Consider the following 19,157-nt stretch of genomic DNA (forward strand, 5'->3'; position numbering starts at 1 on the left):
TTCCTTCTTGAGCTCTGCCAGTTTCTCCTTTATGAATTTGGGTGCTATGCCACTTGGTGCATACATATTGAGCAGTGTTATTTCCTCATTGTTTATACTGCCTTTAATCAGGATGTAATGACCTTCCCTGTCTTTTTTAATCATATCTATTTTTACTTTGGCTTTGTCAGAAATCATAATAGCCACTCCTGCCTTCTTTTTCTCATTTGACGCCCAAAAGATTTTGCTCAAGCCCTGAACCTTAAACTTGTGTATGTCCACCCGCCTCATATGTGTTTCTTGTAGACAACATATGGTGGGATTTTGGTTTCTAATCCACTCTGTTATTTGCTTCCGTTTTATGAGCGAGTTCATCCCATTCACATTCAGAGTTATAATCATCAGTTGTGCATTTGCTGACATTTGCGTATCCTCCCCTATTCCTACCCCCTTTTTCTTATACTATTTCCTTTTAAACCAGTGGTTTGCTATTGAGCCGCTATCCCTTATCCCCTCCCTTTATTAACTTCCCTTTCTGCCCCTCCCTTATTTTTCCCCCTCTTTTTTTTTAAAGGCCTCATGAATTCCCTCCCCCTTCTTCTCCCCTCCTTTTTTTTGACCTCCCCACTCCTCTGCTCCCCTTGGTTTATCCCTTTTGACTTTCTCAGAAGGGTTAGATAAGAGTTTTATGTCCCAATCGATAGTATAGCTACTCTTCCCTCTCTGGGTTGATTACACTAAGAGTAAGGTTTGATTATTACCTCTTAATGCTCTCTTCCTCTCCTTCTTATAATAGTATTTGTCCCCTCTCCTTCCCATGCCCTCTTTGTGTGTAATAGAATATCCTATTTTTCTTATTCACTCAAGTTTCTCTTGGTGTCCCCTGCTATTCACCCCCTCTTTCCCATCCCCCATGTCATCTTAGATTATTTAGTGTTCCACCCTCACCCTGTGAATTATTCTTCTGATTACTATAATAGTGAATACTATAATAGTGAATAGAGTTCACTACAGAGAATTATATATAACATTTCTCTACATAGGAATACAGATTATTAGATTTCACTGAGGCCCTTAAAAAGGCAAATTTAAAAATTATAAGTTTTCTTTCTTTCCCCTCTGTATCTTATTTACCTTTTCATGTTTCTCTCGATTTTTGTGGTTGGATATCAAACTTTCCATTTAGCCCTGTTCTTTTCTGTGCAAATACCTGGAATTCTTCAATTTTGTTGAATGCCCATACTTTCCCCTGGAAATATATAGTCAATTTTGATGGGTAGTTGATCCGTGGTTGTTGTAGGCCCAGCTCTCTTGCCTTTCTGAATATCGTATTCCAAGCCTTGTGATCTTTTAGCTCGGAGGCTGCCAGATCCTGTGTGATCCTGATTGGTGCTCCTTGATATTTGAATTGTCTCTTTCTGGCTTCTTGTAAGATTTTTTCTTTTGCTTGGAAACTCTTGAATTTGGCAATTATATTCCTGGACGTTTTCTTATCTGGATCGAATGTCACGGGTGTTCTATGGATTCTTTCAATGTCTATATTGCCCTCTTGTTGTTGGACTTCAGGGCAATTTTGCTGAATTATTTCTGTTAGTATGGAGTCCAGGTTTCTATTAATTTCTGGTTTTTCTGGAAGTCCAATTATTGTCAAATTGTCTCTTCTAGACCGGTTTTCTTGGTCTGTCACTCTCTCATTGAGATATTTCATGTTTCCTTCTATTTTTTCAGTCTTTTGACTTTGTTTTATTTGTTCTTGTTGTCTTGAGAGATCATTGGCTTCTACTTGCTCAATTCTAGCCTTTAGGGATTGATTTTTGGCTGTAATCTTTCGGTTTTCGGCTATGATCTTTTGGTTTTCGGCTATAATCTTCTGATTTTCGGCTATAATCTTCTGGTTTTCGGCTATAATCTTCTGGTATTCCTTTTCAATCTGGTCATTTGCGGTGTTCAATTTTCTTATCAGTTCACTTGGTTTCTGAGCCTCACTTTCCAATTGCAAGATTCTACCTTTTAAACTGTTATTTTCTTGCCAGATCTCTTCCATTTTCCTCAAAATCTCAGTTTTGAACTCTTCCATAGCTTGTGAGGAGTTTTCCTTATTTGAGGAGAGTCTGGATGCTTTTGAGGAGGGTCTGGATGCTTGTTTGTTCTCCTCCTCTGTTTGCTCGGTTGTCTGGATTTTCTCTGTGTAAAAGTTGTTGAGTGTTAAAGACTTCTTTTTCTTGTTGTTAATCTTTCTCTTCTGAACTTCCTGAGACTGGGTAGCCATTGTTAGCCCAGCAGCTTCTCAGGTTTATCCTCGTGCTCAGGGTCTGTCCGCGGTCTTTTGGCTCCTGAGGTCTGAGGTCTGTTTTTTTCCAAGGTCAAGCCCCCTGGTGGACCCTCTTGCTTGATCCTCTGATGGAGGTTTCTTTACAAGTCTTAGGGCGCTGCTTCCATAGTCGTATACCTGTCTGCACTGGTTCCCCACTCAGCGTTTCAGAGCTTTAGCTCGTGGCTGTGTCTGCCTCCACCCATGCCTCCGCCCGCGCCTGTGCTCTGAGCCCGTACTCTGCGTCCTCGGTCCGTTCTCTGTGCCCTGCTTCCGCGCTCAGGGTTTGTGTGCGTTCTTTACCTTTTTGGGGTCCTAAATCTTGCTGCTCTCAGGAACAGGCCCTGGAGCTGCCAATGACTCGATGGGTGCCCCAAACTTGCTCTATTTCTTTTTAGCTGGCTTTGGCGCTATAGGTGGTGTGTGTGGAGGTGGTGGGGGTGGGGTGGTTGCTCAGCCCGCGATTTAGTGAGAGCTGTTTCACCCCTGTATAGTATGGAAATGCCCCGATTCCACGTAGCTTCCACGCTGTGCCCTGTTGTGGGGTTCCTCCGTTCGTCTGGACTTGTTTTTATGTCCCCTTGAGGAGTTTTGTGTGTTTCGGTCAGGAGAGGTTAAGAGCTGCTTCTTACTCTGTAGCCATCTTAACCCGGAACAGCAATTGCTCTTTTTTTTGCTTCCTGGAAAGAAGCTGTCAATTGTGATTTCTTTTCTCTTTTCTGTTGTTTAGTCATATTTATTCCTTCTCTGTTCTGCTATTTTAAACAGATGGATTTAATGAGCTTTGATGAAAGATCTTCCCCCCAGGTGGCAATGGAGGTTTGTAGTAACATTCTCTGCAGTCTCTGAAGGAGGGGTTTTGGAGCTTCCCTGCCTTCTGAAGACTTCTTATCTTTCTAATTGATGGGAATAAGCCTGGACTGGATTAATCTGTAGTGCTTAATGTGCCCTGAAGCTAAAACTTTGAGAGAGAGAGAAGGAAAAAAAACAAAACAAAAGAGGGGGAGAAAAGAGTGTTTTTGCTGAGCTATCCAGCAGTAGGGTCTCTCTGCTCCATCTTGTTGTTTGACCTGTTTTTCTTTCCTCTCCAAGAGCTTTGTTTACTATCTTGGTGTGGTAAAGCATGTAGGTTTCAAGTTTTGCTTCATCTAAGCCACCATCTTCTGAGCATTTTTGCTGTGTTTCTCAGGCTTTCTCCTCTAATCACCTCCCAGGTGCCTGTGTTCAACTCCTTGAGTCTGGCTCCAGCAAGGCCCTCTCTCCAGGCTGGTGCCCCCGCCCACCCGGAGATTTCAGGGGCCACTGGAGACTCCTCACAGCCATGGGCGAGGAGTCCTCGATTCCCCTTTTATACCCTCAGACCCAACAGTCCAAGAATTAAAGCCTTTTTCTTGGTGTACTTTTTGAGCTGTTCAGGAGCAGTAGGACCCCTTTCCTCTGTCCTGTTGTTAGATTTGGTCCTCTTTATTCTTGAAGCACTTTGTTTTCTATCTTGGTGTGGAAAGGGTGTGGAGGTCTTAAGATTTGCTCCATTTAAGCCGCCATCTTCCCAGAATCCAGCTTTACATTATTATATATCATTGCTTTCATGTTGTCTTGTTCAGTATCTTACAGTGACTCTCTATTATTGAAATTTATGTCTAAAGCCTTTATTTTACTATTTTTAGGGTGATATTTTTCTTATTTCCAGCTTTATTGAATCTCTCACCCAGAGGTCTCCAGCCTTTTTCTGTTGATATGGTGATTTTTTTTTGTTTTGACATGTATTTATGTGCATGTGCACATGTGCATATACTTATTTGGTGATTGCATTTGTAAGGGCATGTAGTTTATCATCTGAGTACAAGTCTTTGAGAAGTAGGCCATGGTCATGCCTACTAGCTTTACTTCCCTTCATTCTGGTATTCCCTATAACTTTTTAGGTTGAGATATAGTAATGAAAACCATCTTGATGGTATGCTAGCTATACCTCTAAAACCCATCAGTAGAATATCACCTGTTGTTTAGTGACTCTTGGTCTTGCACTAGGTAATCTTCAAAAGGGAACTAGGGAAACTTTGATGAGTGTGAATAATATGATCTTATGTCTCACTGAAATCATAATTATATTTTCTAAAGAGAGTTCATAAAACTTTATTTCCCAACTTCACATATATTTCTTATATTTTGCCTTTTCATTTCATTTAAACACACACACACACACACACACACACACACACACTTCACCCTTAGATTCAGTCTTATAATCAATATTGTGTATTGGTTCCAAGACAGAAGAGTGGTAAGGCAGTGGAGAAGGTTCATACATCTAGGAAGTGTCTGAGAGCAGATTTTAACACATGACTTCCCATCTCTAGGCCTTGTTCTCAATCTACTATCCCACATATCTGTCCCCTATCATATATGTAATTTTAGTCAGTAAGATTTTAATAATGCCAAAGAAAGTCAAAAAGGCATTCAGATCTTAAGTATAGTATCTCCTTGTTTCCTCTTGATGATATGATTGATTTAATATTTTTAGTAAGATGAACCCTAAAGTTTGCTTTAGTATAATCACTATTAAGGGCAGCTAGTTGGCATAGTAGATAAAACACCAGATCTGGAGCCTAGAAGACTCATCTTCTGAGTTCAAATCTGACTTCAGATACTGACTGCTTATGTAACCCTGGGCAAGTCACTTAACCGTTTACCTCAGTTTTCCATCTGTTAAAATTTGCTAGAGACACAAATGACGAACTACTCCAGTATCTTTGTCAAGAAAATGAGATCACTAAGAGTTGAACACAACTAAAACAACTTAATAAGAACATAAAATGTTACTATTATTTACCTTGAGTTATTTTAGTATTCATTTATTCATTTTATAGGTTAATTGAAATGGAATTGAATATCTCTTAAAAGCATAGTCAAGTATTATATCTAAAACATTGCATAACTCTATTTCTAATAATTGTCATCAGATTTTAACTGGATTTTCATTGTCTTGTTTCAAGTTATTGTCAAATGATGTTCATAGAATTGCCCACATTCCTATTGGAAGAATATGACAATGGAATAACTATTAGACATAACTGAAGCATATTTAATGAGTTCCTAACATTTACATCCTAATGTAGAAAAATGTATCTTTCAAAGTAGAACTCTAGCTATTTTCTCTTTTTCAGGAATGGCAAAACTCTATCCAGAAGAATGCAGGCCTTGCTTTTATTGAACTTGTCAATGAAGGAAGGTAATTTTTTTCCTATGTACATTTTATTTTAAGATTCTATTACTTGTAACATTGTTTCACATTTTTAGACATTTTGTGCTCATTTTGTCCTGTATTGCTTTTTGTAATTCTGCAAAGTAGCTGAAGATATAGTTCCTTGAAGATATAATAGTATAAAAGTCAAAATGATTGTTGGTTACTAAAAGGAACAAAAATATAGTTTGCAAAAGTTATCTTCAAATGCTTTTGTAAGTTAAAAATGCCATCTGGAAAAATTTTAAATTTTGTTACTTTTAGTGTGTAAATTTTAAAAATCTTGCTTTGGAAAGTTATCTTTTGAAAAATTTACCTCATTTTTAACTAAAGTCCTGAAACAGGGAAATTTTTATTGCGTTTATCAAGAACTGAAAGAAGTGTGTGATGGAAAGTTCAATAAACCAGAGGGATCTGGATTTTATTAATGATCCCTACTACTAACTCATGAACTGATGTTAAGAATTAAGACAAAGTACAAAAGCTTTGGGAGGTAACATGTTATCTGAAAGAGCCCTTAGTCACATTCCTTCCTCTGGGCTTTAGAGTTTCCTAATCTATGAAATGAATGACCTGATTTATAATAGATGTAAAGATTTTGTAGGATTTGAGTGTTTGATTTTCAGTGGTATTCCCTAAATTTGTCTCCAAACTGAAATTATTGCTTCAGCAATATATTCGGTTATAATGTACTTGGTTATTTTTTGTCCTATCAAAAATATGGTACCTATTACTCCTAGCAGATTGGCCACTATGGCAGCAAAGGAAAGTGATAAATGTTGGAGGGGATATGGCAAAATTGGGACACTGCTGGTGGCATTGTGAATTGGTCCAACCATTCTGGAGGGCAATTTGGGCCTATGCCAAAAGACTTTAAAAGACTGCCTACCCTTTGATCCTGAAATACCAATGCTGGGTTTGTACCCCAAAGAGATAATAAGGAAAAAGACGTACAAAAATATTTATAGCCGTGCTCTTTGTGTTGGCAAAAAATGAGAGGGTGTCCATTGATTGGGGAATGGTTGAACAAATAGTGGTATCTAATGGTGATGGAATACTATTATGATGAAAGGAATGATGAACTGGAGGAATTATGTGTGAAATGGAAAGAACTCCAAGAATTGATGCAGAGTGAAAGGAGCAGAACCAGGAAAACATTGTCCACAGAGATTGATACATTATGCCACAGTTGAATGTAAAGGACTTTTCTACTAGCAGCAATGCAATGACCCAGGACAATACAGAGGAAATTTTGAGAAAGAACACTATCAACATCTGGAGAAAGAACTGTGGCCACAGAAATGTAGAAGAAAAACAAAATCAATCATGTGGTTCAATGGGGATGTGATTGGGGTTTTAGCATTAAAAGATTATTCTATTTCAAGTATGATAATATGGAAATAGGTTTTGAACAATGATACATGTATAACCCAGTGGAATTGCTTATCAGCTCAAGGAATGGGAAGGGAGGAAGGGTGGGAAAAATCATGAATCATGTAACCATGGAAAAAAATTCTAAATAAATGAATTTATTAAAAAATATGGTATGTATAATTGAAGACAGTCATGGAGATGTTATATGACCAGGAAGAAAGAGTTGTGGGACTTTCACTTCCTTAGTACAGGCCACTGCATAAGTCATATTGCTTATGAACTACTTGATATTTTTCATTAGATATTGGGGAGGAAAGGATGCCACATTTATTTTCAAATAAAATTTATTCAGGAAAATTATGTACATGTTCAAGAGAAAGCAGAAAATGGTACATAGATTTTAAAAATATTACATAAAGAGATGAAATGAAGTGGTACTATGAAAAATAAAGTCAAAGGGACTAACAAGGGGAAAGGTGACAGATTAGGAATGGAGTAAAGAAGAAAAAAAGAATAGTGAAAAAAGGATGGATGATTCCTTGGTTTTGTAAACAGCCACATAAATAAATAAATATATTTGATTGTACAAAACAGGGTATATTTATTAACAGGGTTGTCCATTTTAAGGAATTGTCCTTTCAGGATTTTGTTGTTGTAGAACCTTTTATAATCAGTCTCAAAGTAACCTAATCACAAAAAAGAAATCCTTGAGCTAAATCTAGAATGAAACAAAATAACCTAATAGACTGAGATAACTGGAGGGTACACTGACTATATGGAGAATAGTTCCTGCAAAGGTATAGTGATGGGAGAGGCAATGTCGTGTTAGAAAAACTGCTATATTGTAATACAGTTCCTTGAAGAAAAGAATTTGTCTTTCTCCTTAGGCATATCTGCATAGTTATAATAACTGAAATTATGGGAGGTATTGTGATCCCTAAGTGAGACAGTATGGAGAGAGAAGAAAAGGCTCATGACATATATAGTTGAGGATCATGATAGCCAGGGGTAGGTAGTGACCTACTTTTTGAAATTGAGCGAGAGCATCCAGATACATTGAAAATGTAGAGAGCAGAGTGTATCTGAGAGGACAGATAGTAACTGATAATTTCCAGAGTTGCACATAATTCAATAAGGATGAGGAATGATAAGAGGCAATTAGATTTAGTTTAGTTTATTTGAATTATAAATTATCTTAGTATATTTGGGAACAATCCTAGCTTTTTTTTTCATATTTCTAGTGAACCATGCTTCTTTCTTTGGAGGGTAAATCCTCTATTCACTGATGAGTTTAAGAATTAATATTATCTCTATAGATGGTGTATTTTTTATTAAATAGGATACATCATCATTAAATTTATCATCTGTTCAGATCTACCAAGAGGTATTAAATAACATTGGTTGTGGAAATGGTGCTTTGGAGCAATTTATTTTTTAATAATGTTCACAGAGTAAAATTAAGTTAATCTAAGTAGGGGGCAGCTGGGTAGCTCAGTGTATTGAGAGCCAGACCTAGAGACACGAGGTCCTAGGTTCAAATATGACCTCAATCACTTCCTAGCTGTGTGACCCTGGGCAAGTCACTTGACCCCTGTTGCCTACCCTTACCACTTTTCTGTCTTATTGACTCCAAGACAGAAGGTAAGGGTTTTAAAGAAAAGTTAATTTAAGTAATAATTATAAGAAACAATTTCTAGTTTTGCATTCATCTTTTTTTTCTTATTACAGTCTAAAACATGATACAGACCCCACACTTCTTTGAAAAATAACTTCTTACTTTAAATTAGTTTTCTTGAAAATCAGTTTTCATCATTAGTTTAAAGGTATAAACACTTTAAATATTTTATGGTTAAATGTCTTTATGGAAAAATGGGTATTATGCTGAAGTGGATAGGAATGTTTCAGCCACTGGACCTAATCCCAAGGGCAAGATGAGTAATAAGAAGGTTTAGTTACAATCCAAAGACCAACTATATTGTATCTTATTATGTAGATCTGACCTGCTCTGACCTCATTTATGGAGTGGCTACTATAAATTTGCCCAGTGATTAATGTTTTATTAGTGTAGATAAAATGGAGACCTTCTATCCGTGCATGCATTAGCAATAAGGTCCATCTGAACTTGATGGGTATCATCAGCAAATCAATTACATAGGTTGGGTCTAACTAGTTTTGGCATATTGGATATATTGCTCATAATCTATGTCTGTGTTTTCATGAGATTGTTTCTTTATAAAAACATTTGTTTGGTGGTGGTTTTATATGCTCATCTAAAAAATTGTCTGTACCTTTATACTTGAGCAACATCCACTATTTATGATTGAGACTTATGTAGATAATTTTGTTTTACATAACAAGTATCACTAGACAAGTTGTTAATAACCAAGGAAAAATAATTTGGTTATAATACAACATTTATACATCTTGAATCTAGAGTACTTTCTGTTAAGAGTTCATTCATATTTTAAAGCTAGGAGTATGATTTTTTTTGTTATTCAAAATTATCTGTTGAGCATCTACTTTGTACAAAATACTATGTTGAATGTTGTTGGTGATGCCAAGGTAGGAATGACATCATCCAGATTCAAAAGATCTAGTAGTTATGTAATATTCATCGATAGAGGATAAAGAGGTTTGGATATTGAATGAAAGGCTTTAAGTTCAGACCTTTTCTCATATACTTCATGTCATGTTGGACATGAATTTCTTCCTCCATAGGAGATTTGGTATAGACGATTTCTAAGGCCTCTTCCAACTCTTAGATCTTTTATTCTGTGATATTAATTAGCTAATTTGCCTTGCACCAGTAACTTTACCTCTTAGTGCCTCATTTTTCTCAAATATAAATTGAAGAAATTGAACTAGGTCATCTGAAGCCTATTTCAGCTCTATAATTGTTTTAATCATTATGATCACAAAATATTTTAAATATCATATAGGCAATGGAGTCATGATGATGGAGTAGATGCAGGGAATTCTCAAGATCTCCCAAATTTTTTTCCTAATCATGCTAAAATAATGCCTCAAAACAAATTCTTTTTCTTTTCTTTTCTTTTTTTTTAACTTTTAAGCCCTTACCTTCCGTCTTGGAGTCAATACTGAGTATTGGCTCCAAGGCAGAAGAGTAGTAAGGGTGGGCAATGGGGGTCAAGTGACTTGCCCACGGTCACACAGCTGGGAAGTGTCTGAGGCCAGATTTGAACCTAGGACCTTCCGCCTCTAGGCCTGGCTCTCAATCCACTGAGCTACCCAGCTGCCCCCCAAAACAAATTCTTGAATGGCAGAACCAATGAAGGAATAGGAGAAGGCAATTTTTCTATTTAATATGACTTGAAAGGTCAACAGGAAAGGTCTGTTTCACTGGGATGACAGGGGAACACAATACAATGCACACTTCCCACATTGAGTCCCGACCCTTTGAGGTCCTGCGATTAGGTGCAAGTTAGCAGTGAGGCCCTGAGCTTTAGGCCAAAGTATTCTCCACCTGGCCATCTCCACCAAGTGCAAGCCAATAGTAAGCCTTGGAGACAACTGAATCACCTATGAGAGGTTGCTTTCAGAGCTCTCAGTGCACATTTGGTAAGGGAGATAGATAATCCGTTAGAAGAAGATTATAAGTGATGCTTTGTAGAACTGGTGCATCACTCAATGTTGTATTACATAAATGTGGATTTGGGTCACAATCTGAACAAAATGGGGAGCATTCACAGATGCAGGGCAAAAAGTAGTAATTGTGGCCAGTCACTAATAAGATAATTGACCATATCTCTCCTTGAATTATCCCACCTCAGAAGAACTGAAATTTCCTGACACCCAGTGCTAGGTCTAGGGGTAGCAGTACAAAAAACCAAGAAATTTAGGAGAGTAAAAATGTTAAAAAAAAAAAAATTAACCCATACTATGTTGAGAGGGAAGAGCAAGGCCTAAACCAGAAGAAGACAATGAGATCAAGGCACCAAATGCAAAGCCTTAAAGAAAAATGAAAATTGGCCTTACGCCCTGTATTAGCTCAAAAGGGATTTTAAAAATCAAATGAGAGGGAGACAAAAAGGTAGGGAGGGAGAGAGGTAGGGAGGTAGGGAGGGGGAAAGAGAGAGAGAGAGAGAGAGAGAGAGAGAGAGAGAGAGAGAGAGAGAGAGAGAAAATGAGAATGAAAATGAGAATGAGGAGATGAAATGAAAGCAATGTAAGAAAGAGTCAATGGCTTGGTGAAGGGAGGCACAAAAATATACTGAAGAAAGAAGAAAATATCATTTTTTAAAAAAAGAATAGGCCAAATGTTAAAGAGACACACAAATCCTCTGAAGAGAAGAACCCCGGAAGTAGCCAAATGAAATGAAGGTACAAAATCTTATTAAAAAATAATTCCTGGGGGCAGCTGGGTAGCTCAGTGGAGTGAGAGTCAGGCCTAGAGACAGGAGGTCCTAGTTCAAATCCGGCCTCAGCCACTTCCCAGCTGTGTGACCCTGGGCAAGTCACTTGACCCCCATTGCCCACCCTTACCAATCTTCCACTTATGAGACAATACACCGAAGTATAAGGGTTAAAAAAATAATTCCTTAAATATTAGGTTTGGATTAAGTGGAAGCTAATGACTCCATGAGACATCAAGAACTAAAAACAAAATCAAAAGTATGAAAGAGATGAAACTATGAAACACCTCCCTGGAAAAAAGTAGATGTAGGAGAAATAATTCAAGAATTATTGGACTACTTGAAAGCCATTATTCCAAAAAAAGAATAGACATCATCATTCAAGAAATTATCAAGGGAAATTGCTGTGATATTCATGAACACGTGTGTAAAATGGAAACTGAAATAACACTAATAATTTCCTGAAAGAGATCGTAGAATGAAAACTCCCTGGAATATCGTGGCCAAATTCTAGAGTTCTCAATTTAAAGATAAAATACTGCAAGTAGTCAGAAAGGAACACCTCAAATATTGTGGAACCACATTGAGAATTATGCAAGATCTAGCTGCTTATTACCTTAAAAGATCATAAAGAGGATTAGGATAGTAATGCAAGGTTAGAATAATGTTCATAAATGCTATTTCATCCATTCATCAAAGCTAGGGAAATACCTGGGAGAACCAGAACCTCATGTTTTAGTAGAAGTCCTGGATTTTAAGAGACCTGGCTCTGCTTCTACCTATGTAACTGAATAAATCACTTTATTTCTCTGTAACTCTGTTTCCTTATACATATAATGAAAGGACCCAAAATGGAAGATGGTACTGACTTTGTAATGACTTGGGCCAAGAGAGATGACCAAGCATTTAACTCTGCTGTGGTCTTAATGTCATTCCTACTCCTCTCAGAATCCCTTCCAAGACACTGAGTTTCTTTTGTCAACTTCTCCTTTTTTTCCTGTTGCTAATTATTGTCTGGATCCTCTTATAATTCAGTATCCTTCAGTGCCCAACCAATAACACCAGGAAAATTGCTCATGAAGGTGTGAATTGAGAAGTAGAGATCCTGGACCAGGTATGTCACTCTAGGGACTTTTATATAATGAGCAAAACGTAGCTAATTTTGGTGGGTATCCTTAAGGCCCAAAATGGAAGATAAAAATGGTCCGTGATTTTTCATCTATACAAGCACTGATCTCAATATCCTATGATCATCAGGTCAACGCTTCCCAAATTCCTCCTCAGAAGTTGCTACTTTCTCTGCCAACTTTTTCACTTGGCTCACCTGTTGTTAATCATTGCCTGGATCTTAATATAATTCAGCAGTATCTTTTACTGTCTCACCAACACAGCCAAGAAACCTACTCATGAAACACTTTCAGTACATTTATATCTGTACAATGTATAGACTAGGAAGGACTGGACTCTAGTCCCTGTTCCTGTTATTTATCCTAATGATACTAGCAGGTAGACATCTTCTGATGCTCAACCTGATTCCATGATTCCTGTCTGCTTCCACAATATATAAGGCACTACTTTCCAGTACCAAACAACTTCCTCTATGATGAACTCAGAGCCAACTAGGCCCTGGAAAAGTATATAAGTGACTTGTGAAAAATCCTAATATCCAGATCCAAATCAAGACTAGAGAAATCCTGAAGTGCTCCTCTTGCATCACACACTCATCATTCAGTCTTCTTCCTAATGGAAGAATTTTTCAGGATCTCATGGCCAATTTCATAGGAATAATCATGGATCCAAGGAAGAGACATGAGAAGACATTCCCACCCCATTCCTTAGTGGGTGTGGGAGCCCATTGGCTATGAAATAGTGCATATATTTTCAGATTTTTTTTTCCATGTACTGATTAGCTTTGCTGATTTTTATTCCTTTTCCCATCTGTTCCTCCTGTGATAAATATTTGTTATATGGAATGGCTCTCTTAGAGAAGGAATACTGGAAGAAATTCTGGTTATGGAAAAAACAAAAGATAAAAAATTATGCTTTAGAAATGCCCAATAAGTCTTTAAAAAGGCATTACTATACTTGGAAGACCTGAATCCTAATGTATGTTAACTTGACTAATGATTTATAAATATTTGTTTGTGTTATGGGTCAGGCATTGTGTTGAGCACTGGGAACACAAAAAGATGAAAAGACAAGTTTCTGTCTTCAGGGAGCTCACAATCTAGTGAAGGTGTCAAGAAACAAATAAGTATATAAAAACTACCTATATACAATATAAATGGGAAATTATTAACAGAAGAAAGATATTAGAATTAAGAGGCTGTGAAGTTTCCTATGATTTTAGCTGGGACTCAAACCAAGCTAGAGAAGGCATTGGACATAGATGAGGAGGGGAGAGCATTTTAGGCACTGGTGACACTCAGAAAGGGTGGAGAGATGGATTGTCTTGACTATGGAGCAACAAGGAGTCCATTATCACTTGATTGAGGAGCATGTGGCAGGGAGTAAGGTATAAGACTGGAATAGTATTAGTAGATTAGGTTATAAAGGACTTTGAATTCCAAATAGAGGATTATGTATTTTATCCTGGAGACAATAGGAATCCAATGGAGTTTATTGTATTGGGGAGAGGAGTGAAGTGGTCAGAAATCACTTTAGTAGCTGAATGGAGGATGGCTTGGAGTGAAGAGAAACTTGAGGCAGGTCTATCTATTATCAGTCTGTTGCAGTAGCAATTGGTGCAAAGTTGAAACTCAGAGTTGTTTTAATTTGATTTCTTATGTAGAACATTTTTTCATGTAGTTGTTAATAGTGTAGGTTTCTTGTTTTGAAAATGGGCTCTAAATTAATAGCTATTAATTGGCAAATAACTTCTGTGATCTTCAGTTTCTTTATCTGTAGATGGGCATAGTAATATTGAGTTCATTGTTTTTTGTGGAGCTCAGGTAATAGCTTCATAATTTGTAAAGTACCTTGTGCATTGTTAAAGCAACAGATAAATGTTAGTTTTGAATGATTTGGAAATGCCAATATATTATGTCCCAGATCCAGAGCAGGAAATAAAATGGAAGCACATCAACTTTCTCTGAACAAAGTAGTTCAGAACGTATCTATATACCTGAAAGAGAAATGATTTTTCTTTGTTTTTGTGACTGAAATCAGCCTTTGTTGACCCGATTATATAAAGAAAATGACAATGAATGGTGCCTCCCATTATGAATTTTATGATCCTCTGAAAGGTACAGTTCTGTAGAGTATATTTATATTGAGGAATAAGAATTATTCTGAAGCAGGACATGTTACCTTTCTGTGGTGACAAAGTAACAATGGAATACATCCCAGAACTGAAACCCAAAACTTTACCATATTTACTATGTGGTAGTCACTTTTGATTTTTTACTTTTTTTTGTTAATTCAGCAAAGAGCTAATGTTCAGGGATTATAATATGACTTAATTCAGTACATCTTTGGATATCCTCTTTAGCCAAACTTCTGTTTCCAAGGGAACAAAATGCTTAACTTTCATTGAAAAAAATGACAGTAGATTCTTACATTGAAACAAACTATATGATCTTATTTTTGTAGCATAGTGATGCAGTATTTAAACATGATAAGGGCACTAGTATAATGTATAGAAGGCTGACCTTGGAGTAAAGAAAACTAACTCAGATTCTACTTCTGACACATTGGCTCAGTCACATTCATGCAGCATTAGAGAAGCACTTTGTGAAAGGTCTAGGTAATGACTTGATATGAAAGAGAAGATTTGGTTCTATGTTCTATGTTATCAGTTGTATATTAAAATTGGGAGTCACTTATAACATATCAGTGAGATACAGCTGACTAGATGAGATGTATGACCAGCACCTAGTATGATGCAACCCCCTCCCACTTTTAGCATTTTTATAATTTATTTTTTACATGCTGGCACAATTTTTAATAGTAATTTTCTGACATATAATGATCCATGTTCACTATCTTCCTTCCATCCCCTCCCCTTTTTCAAGATGACAGGTGATAGAATATAGGTTGTACATGTGTTATACGATATATATTTCCACGTTCAGAATATTGTGAAAGAAGACACATATCACTTATAATGCCTTGCACAAAGTACAGTTCTCACTCTCACTCTCTCCTCCCCTTTTCCCACCTTCTTTCTCCACACATATGTACATATATACATACATTCTTACACCAAGACAGTTTAGCAATATGCTTAATAAAGGCTCATTCTTTCATTCATTCTTACCATAATGAATAGCAGATAAACCCATTTATCCAAGCAAACAAAAAGTAGAAAAAATAATGCAAATTAAATGACTCCAGATAACCAGAATTTAATAAGTTCTTATTTTCTAAGCTCATCTAAGCTCAACCAAGATGGTCCCTGATATCCAATGTGAAATTACCTGAAATGTCTAGGGATGCAACCTGCAAATTAGGGATTGTTATCCTAAATTTCTACAAGAATTTCCGTTTTCTTTTTTTCCTAGAGTTGCTTCCAAATAAAGTCTAAAATTATTCTTGAAGGATTGGAGACTCTTCTTTCTTTTTTAATGATTTCAACTTTTTTCTCTAATGCTTTCATTTCAATTCCATCCTTTCCACATGCTACAATGTCATGTCAGCATTCTAACTACTTGGTGAGAAAACAGGTTAGCAACTGAGGATATGGTTTTATGATGGAGTTAGTGCCCATGTAGCTTTAGCCATTCAAAGATGACCTTCATCTGCTAGGTCATTAAGAGGGACCAGAAAGTGGTTTGCATATTACACTTTATTGTCTTTTCTTCCTCTGCATTTAAGTGTGTGGCTTTTGTTTTGTTTTTGTCTTTTCGGTTTGTTACTAATATATATAGTTCATATTAATTTCATTTGCCTTTGACAAAGTTAATCGTGATTGAACCAGAGTTGTAGGTTAGTTTCTTTATCAGAAGACCTTGAATAAGTATTTTGATCATTGATAATAAAGCAAACCATTTTGAAGACCCTGAGTCTTTATACATTTAATCATATTAATATGTTTCTAGGTTATTGAGCCAAACCATGAAAGATCACCTAGTAAGAGTCGCAAATGAAGCTGAATTCATTCTGAGCAGACAGAGAGCAGAGAATATTCACAGACATGCAGAATTTGAGGTAAGATGCTTTATTATATAGAAAAGGAAAAAGAATGGGTCCCTTTTACATGGTAACTAAGAGAAGCTGTCAAAATAAACACATTTTGAAGTCATTTGACATTTCAGAAATTTTAAAGTCATATTTACATAATTTATATTGTAATCAACACAATGCCTAACTTTAGATTTGTTACACTGTGGCAGTATAATTCATTGCTTTCATTTAAAATTACAAAAATTGTTCTTGCCACTTTATTTTTACATGTTGAACTGAGAGAGAAGATGATAGAAAAAAGTTTTTTTGGAGTATATTACAAGTTTCAGAGGTTTGTAGATTTAGAAATAGAATGAATCTTAGAGGCTGTTGATTTCAAATTAGGAAAAACTGAGTCTTAGAGTGATTAAGGGCTTACCAGCCTCACATAGCTAATAAGTGTCAAGCATAATATTAGAATTCAGGACTTCTTGCCTACAAGCCTGCTCTTTCCATTATAGTGTGGGACCTCTCAGGACAATGGTGAGCATCTTGACCAAAAATGAAGTAAAATGTTGAGATCCTGCAAATAGATAATGTATCTAGGAGATAATATGAAAAGGAAAATTAGATTAATTCCTAAATTCCAAACTCTAAGATTTTAATTAGAATAGGTCCTTATATCAAAAAACTATTAAAAAAGAAATGTATAGACTCCTGGAAAGTAGGGATTGTTTCCTTGGCTCTAGTAGATTCTTAATAAATGCTTTTTGATTGGTGGAATAGCAACTTCCCCTACCAGTTTAGGTACTCAGATTTCTGTAATTTATTTAGTTGTCAGGTACAGTGAGAGATTAATTGTCTTTTCCATAGATACAGAGCTTAGTATTTAAAGCTAGAATTTTAACATGGATTTTCTTGACTAATGGGTTGGCATATTTATACCTTTGATGGAAAAGATGAACCTTTCCACATGTGACTTATTAAAGTTAGACGATGTATGAGTAAATATATAGATATTCAAATTTGTTCTGTTTACTTCTGAGGTTGCTTAATGAAAAGATTTTGAATTGCAACTTTCTGCAGCTTTCATTCAATTTATATTTACTTAATTGATACAAAAGAGGTAAATTCTAAAAGCACAACATACAAAGGATAAGATATGAAAACTACTGTTTTAACCTAAGAAAACTTTTAAATGCCAAAGTTAATTTTCTTATGCCATTAGCTTAGGAAAGTGGCATTACATAAGGGGAACAATATTAGACTTAAGGTCCAGAGTCCTTTGTTTAAATTCTGGCTCCAATCCTACTATTCTATAACTTTGGAAAACAGACTTAGCTGCTTTTTTTTTTAACTAAAAAACTTTCAAAAATCAATTAATTATTTCAGTTACATGTAGAAACAATTTTGACAATTGTTTTCTGATATTTTAGGATTTAGTTTTCTCCCTCTTTCCCTTCCCCCAACCTGAGGCAGTAAATAGTCTCATATAGGTTATACTACTAGTGCATTCATGTAATATATATTTCCATATTACTGATGATGTGACAGAAACATGTATCCCCCATATAATAAAATACTCACAAAGTCAATCAATTGGAAGATGCCATCCTTTAATCTGAAATCACACTTCATCAATTCCTTCTTTGATTGTAGATAGCATTTTTCATCATAGGTCCCTTGTGGATATCTTGGGACTTTTCTTTGCTAATAATGGTTTAATCCTTCACAGCTGATCATTATATATTATTTTTATTGTTGTATGTATTATTCCCCTGGTTCTGCTTACTTAAAATTTGTATCAGTTTATTTAAGTCTTTCCAGGTTTTCTGAACTCATCCTATCTGTCATTTCTTGTGGTGCAGTAATATTCCATTATGACCATATACTAGTGATGGTGAACCTTTTAGAGATGGAGTGCCAGGCCCTGTTCCTAACTCCCCATGCCCCGACCAAGTGTCGTGCCCACCCCAGAATCCACTGATGTGCCTTTCCCCACTGAGTGTAGGATGTGCCCTGTCCCTTCCCCCCCTTCACACACACACACACACACACACACACACACACACACACACACACACACACAGAAGGGAGGAAGCCCTCCCATTTGGCTTCAGGGTGGAGGAGTAGGTGAAGTGAGGAATGTCCTCAGTGAGTATAGAGCTGGGCTCAAGAGCTCTTCTCCCCTCCAGTTCTGTAACCTCTGAGCTTCCCCCCTTACCTCCTCTGAGCTCCCATTGGATTGCTGGATGTGAAAAAAATGTCAGGAATGGTGGGAGGGGGAGGGGAGCAGCTCTTCCTGAGTCCCTAAGCCTTTCTAGTAATGAACTGGGGGGTGGGGGAGCATGTGCCCCTAGAGAGCTCTGTGTGTGCTATCTTTGGCACTTGTGCCATAGGTTCACTATCATTGCCATATAACATAAACTGTTCATCTCCTCACCAAGTTATTGTCAACTCATTAGTTTCTAATTCTTTGCTACCACAAAAAGAGCTGCTAAATTTTACCCAGGTAGGTACTTTTCCTTTTTCCCTGATCTCTTTGAGATACAAGCACAGTAGTGGTATTGCTGGGTCAAAGGGTATACATAATTTTGTGACCCTTTGAACCTGATTCCATATTGCTCTCCAGAATGGTTTTATCAGCTCACAGTTTTATCAAAAGAGTTCATGTCCTAATTGCCACATCTTCTATGATATTTATCATTTTCCTTTTTTGGATAGGTGTTAGGTGCTATCTCAGAATTGTTTTAATGATTCAGTTTTTAAAAATATT

At 36.6% G+C, this 19,157-nt stretch overlaps 1 protein-coding gene across 4 annotated transcripts in view; it reads left to right on the forward strand.

Annotated features, from left to right (window-relative positions):
* The window catches only part of LRBA (LPS responsive beige-like anchor protein), a 686,065-nt gene that overhangs the window by 235,637 nt on the left and 431,271 nt on the right, over nt 1-19,157 (forward strand). For all 4 annotated transcript variants that reach the window (XM_044680734.1, XM_044680732.1, XM_044680733.1 and 1 more), the window contains exons 34-35: nt 5,455-5,519; nt 16,318-16,426. In XM_044680734.1, coding sequence (XP_044536669.1) covers nt 5,455-5,519; nt 16,318-16,426 — 174 coding nt within the window. The remainder of the gene's footprint in view (nt 1-5,454; nt 5,520-16,317; nt 16,427-19,157) is intronic.

Source organism: Gracilinanus agilis, chromosome 6, assembly GCF_016433145.1.
Source record: "Gracilinanus agilis isolate LMUSP501 chromosome 6, AgileGrace, whole genome shotgun sequence".
Lineage (NCBI taxonomy): Eukaryota > Metazoa > Chordata > Mammalia > Didelphimorphia > Didelphidae > Gracilinanus > Gracilinanus agilis.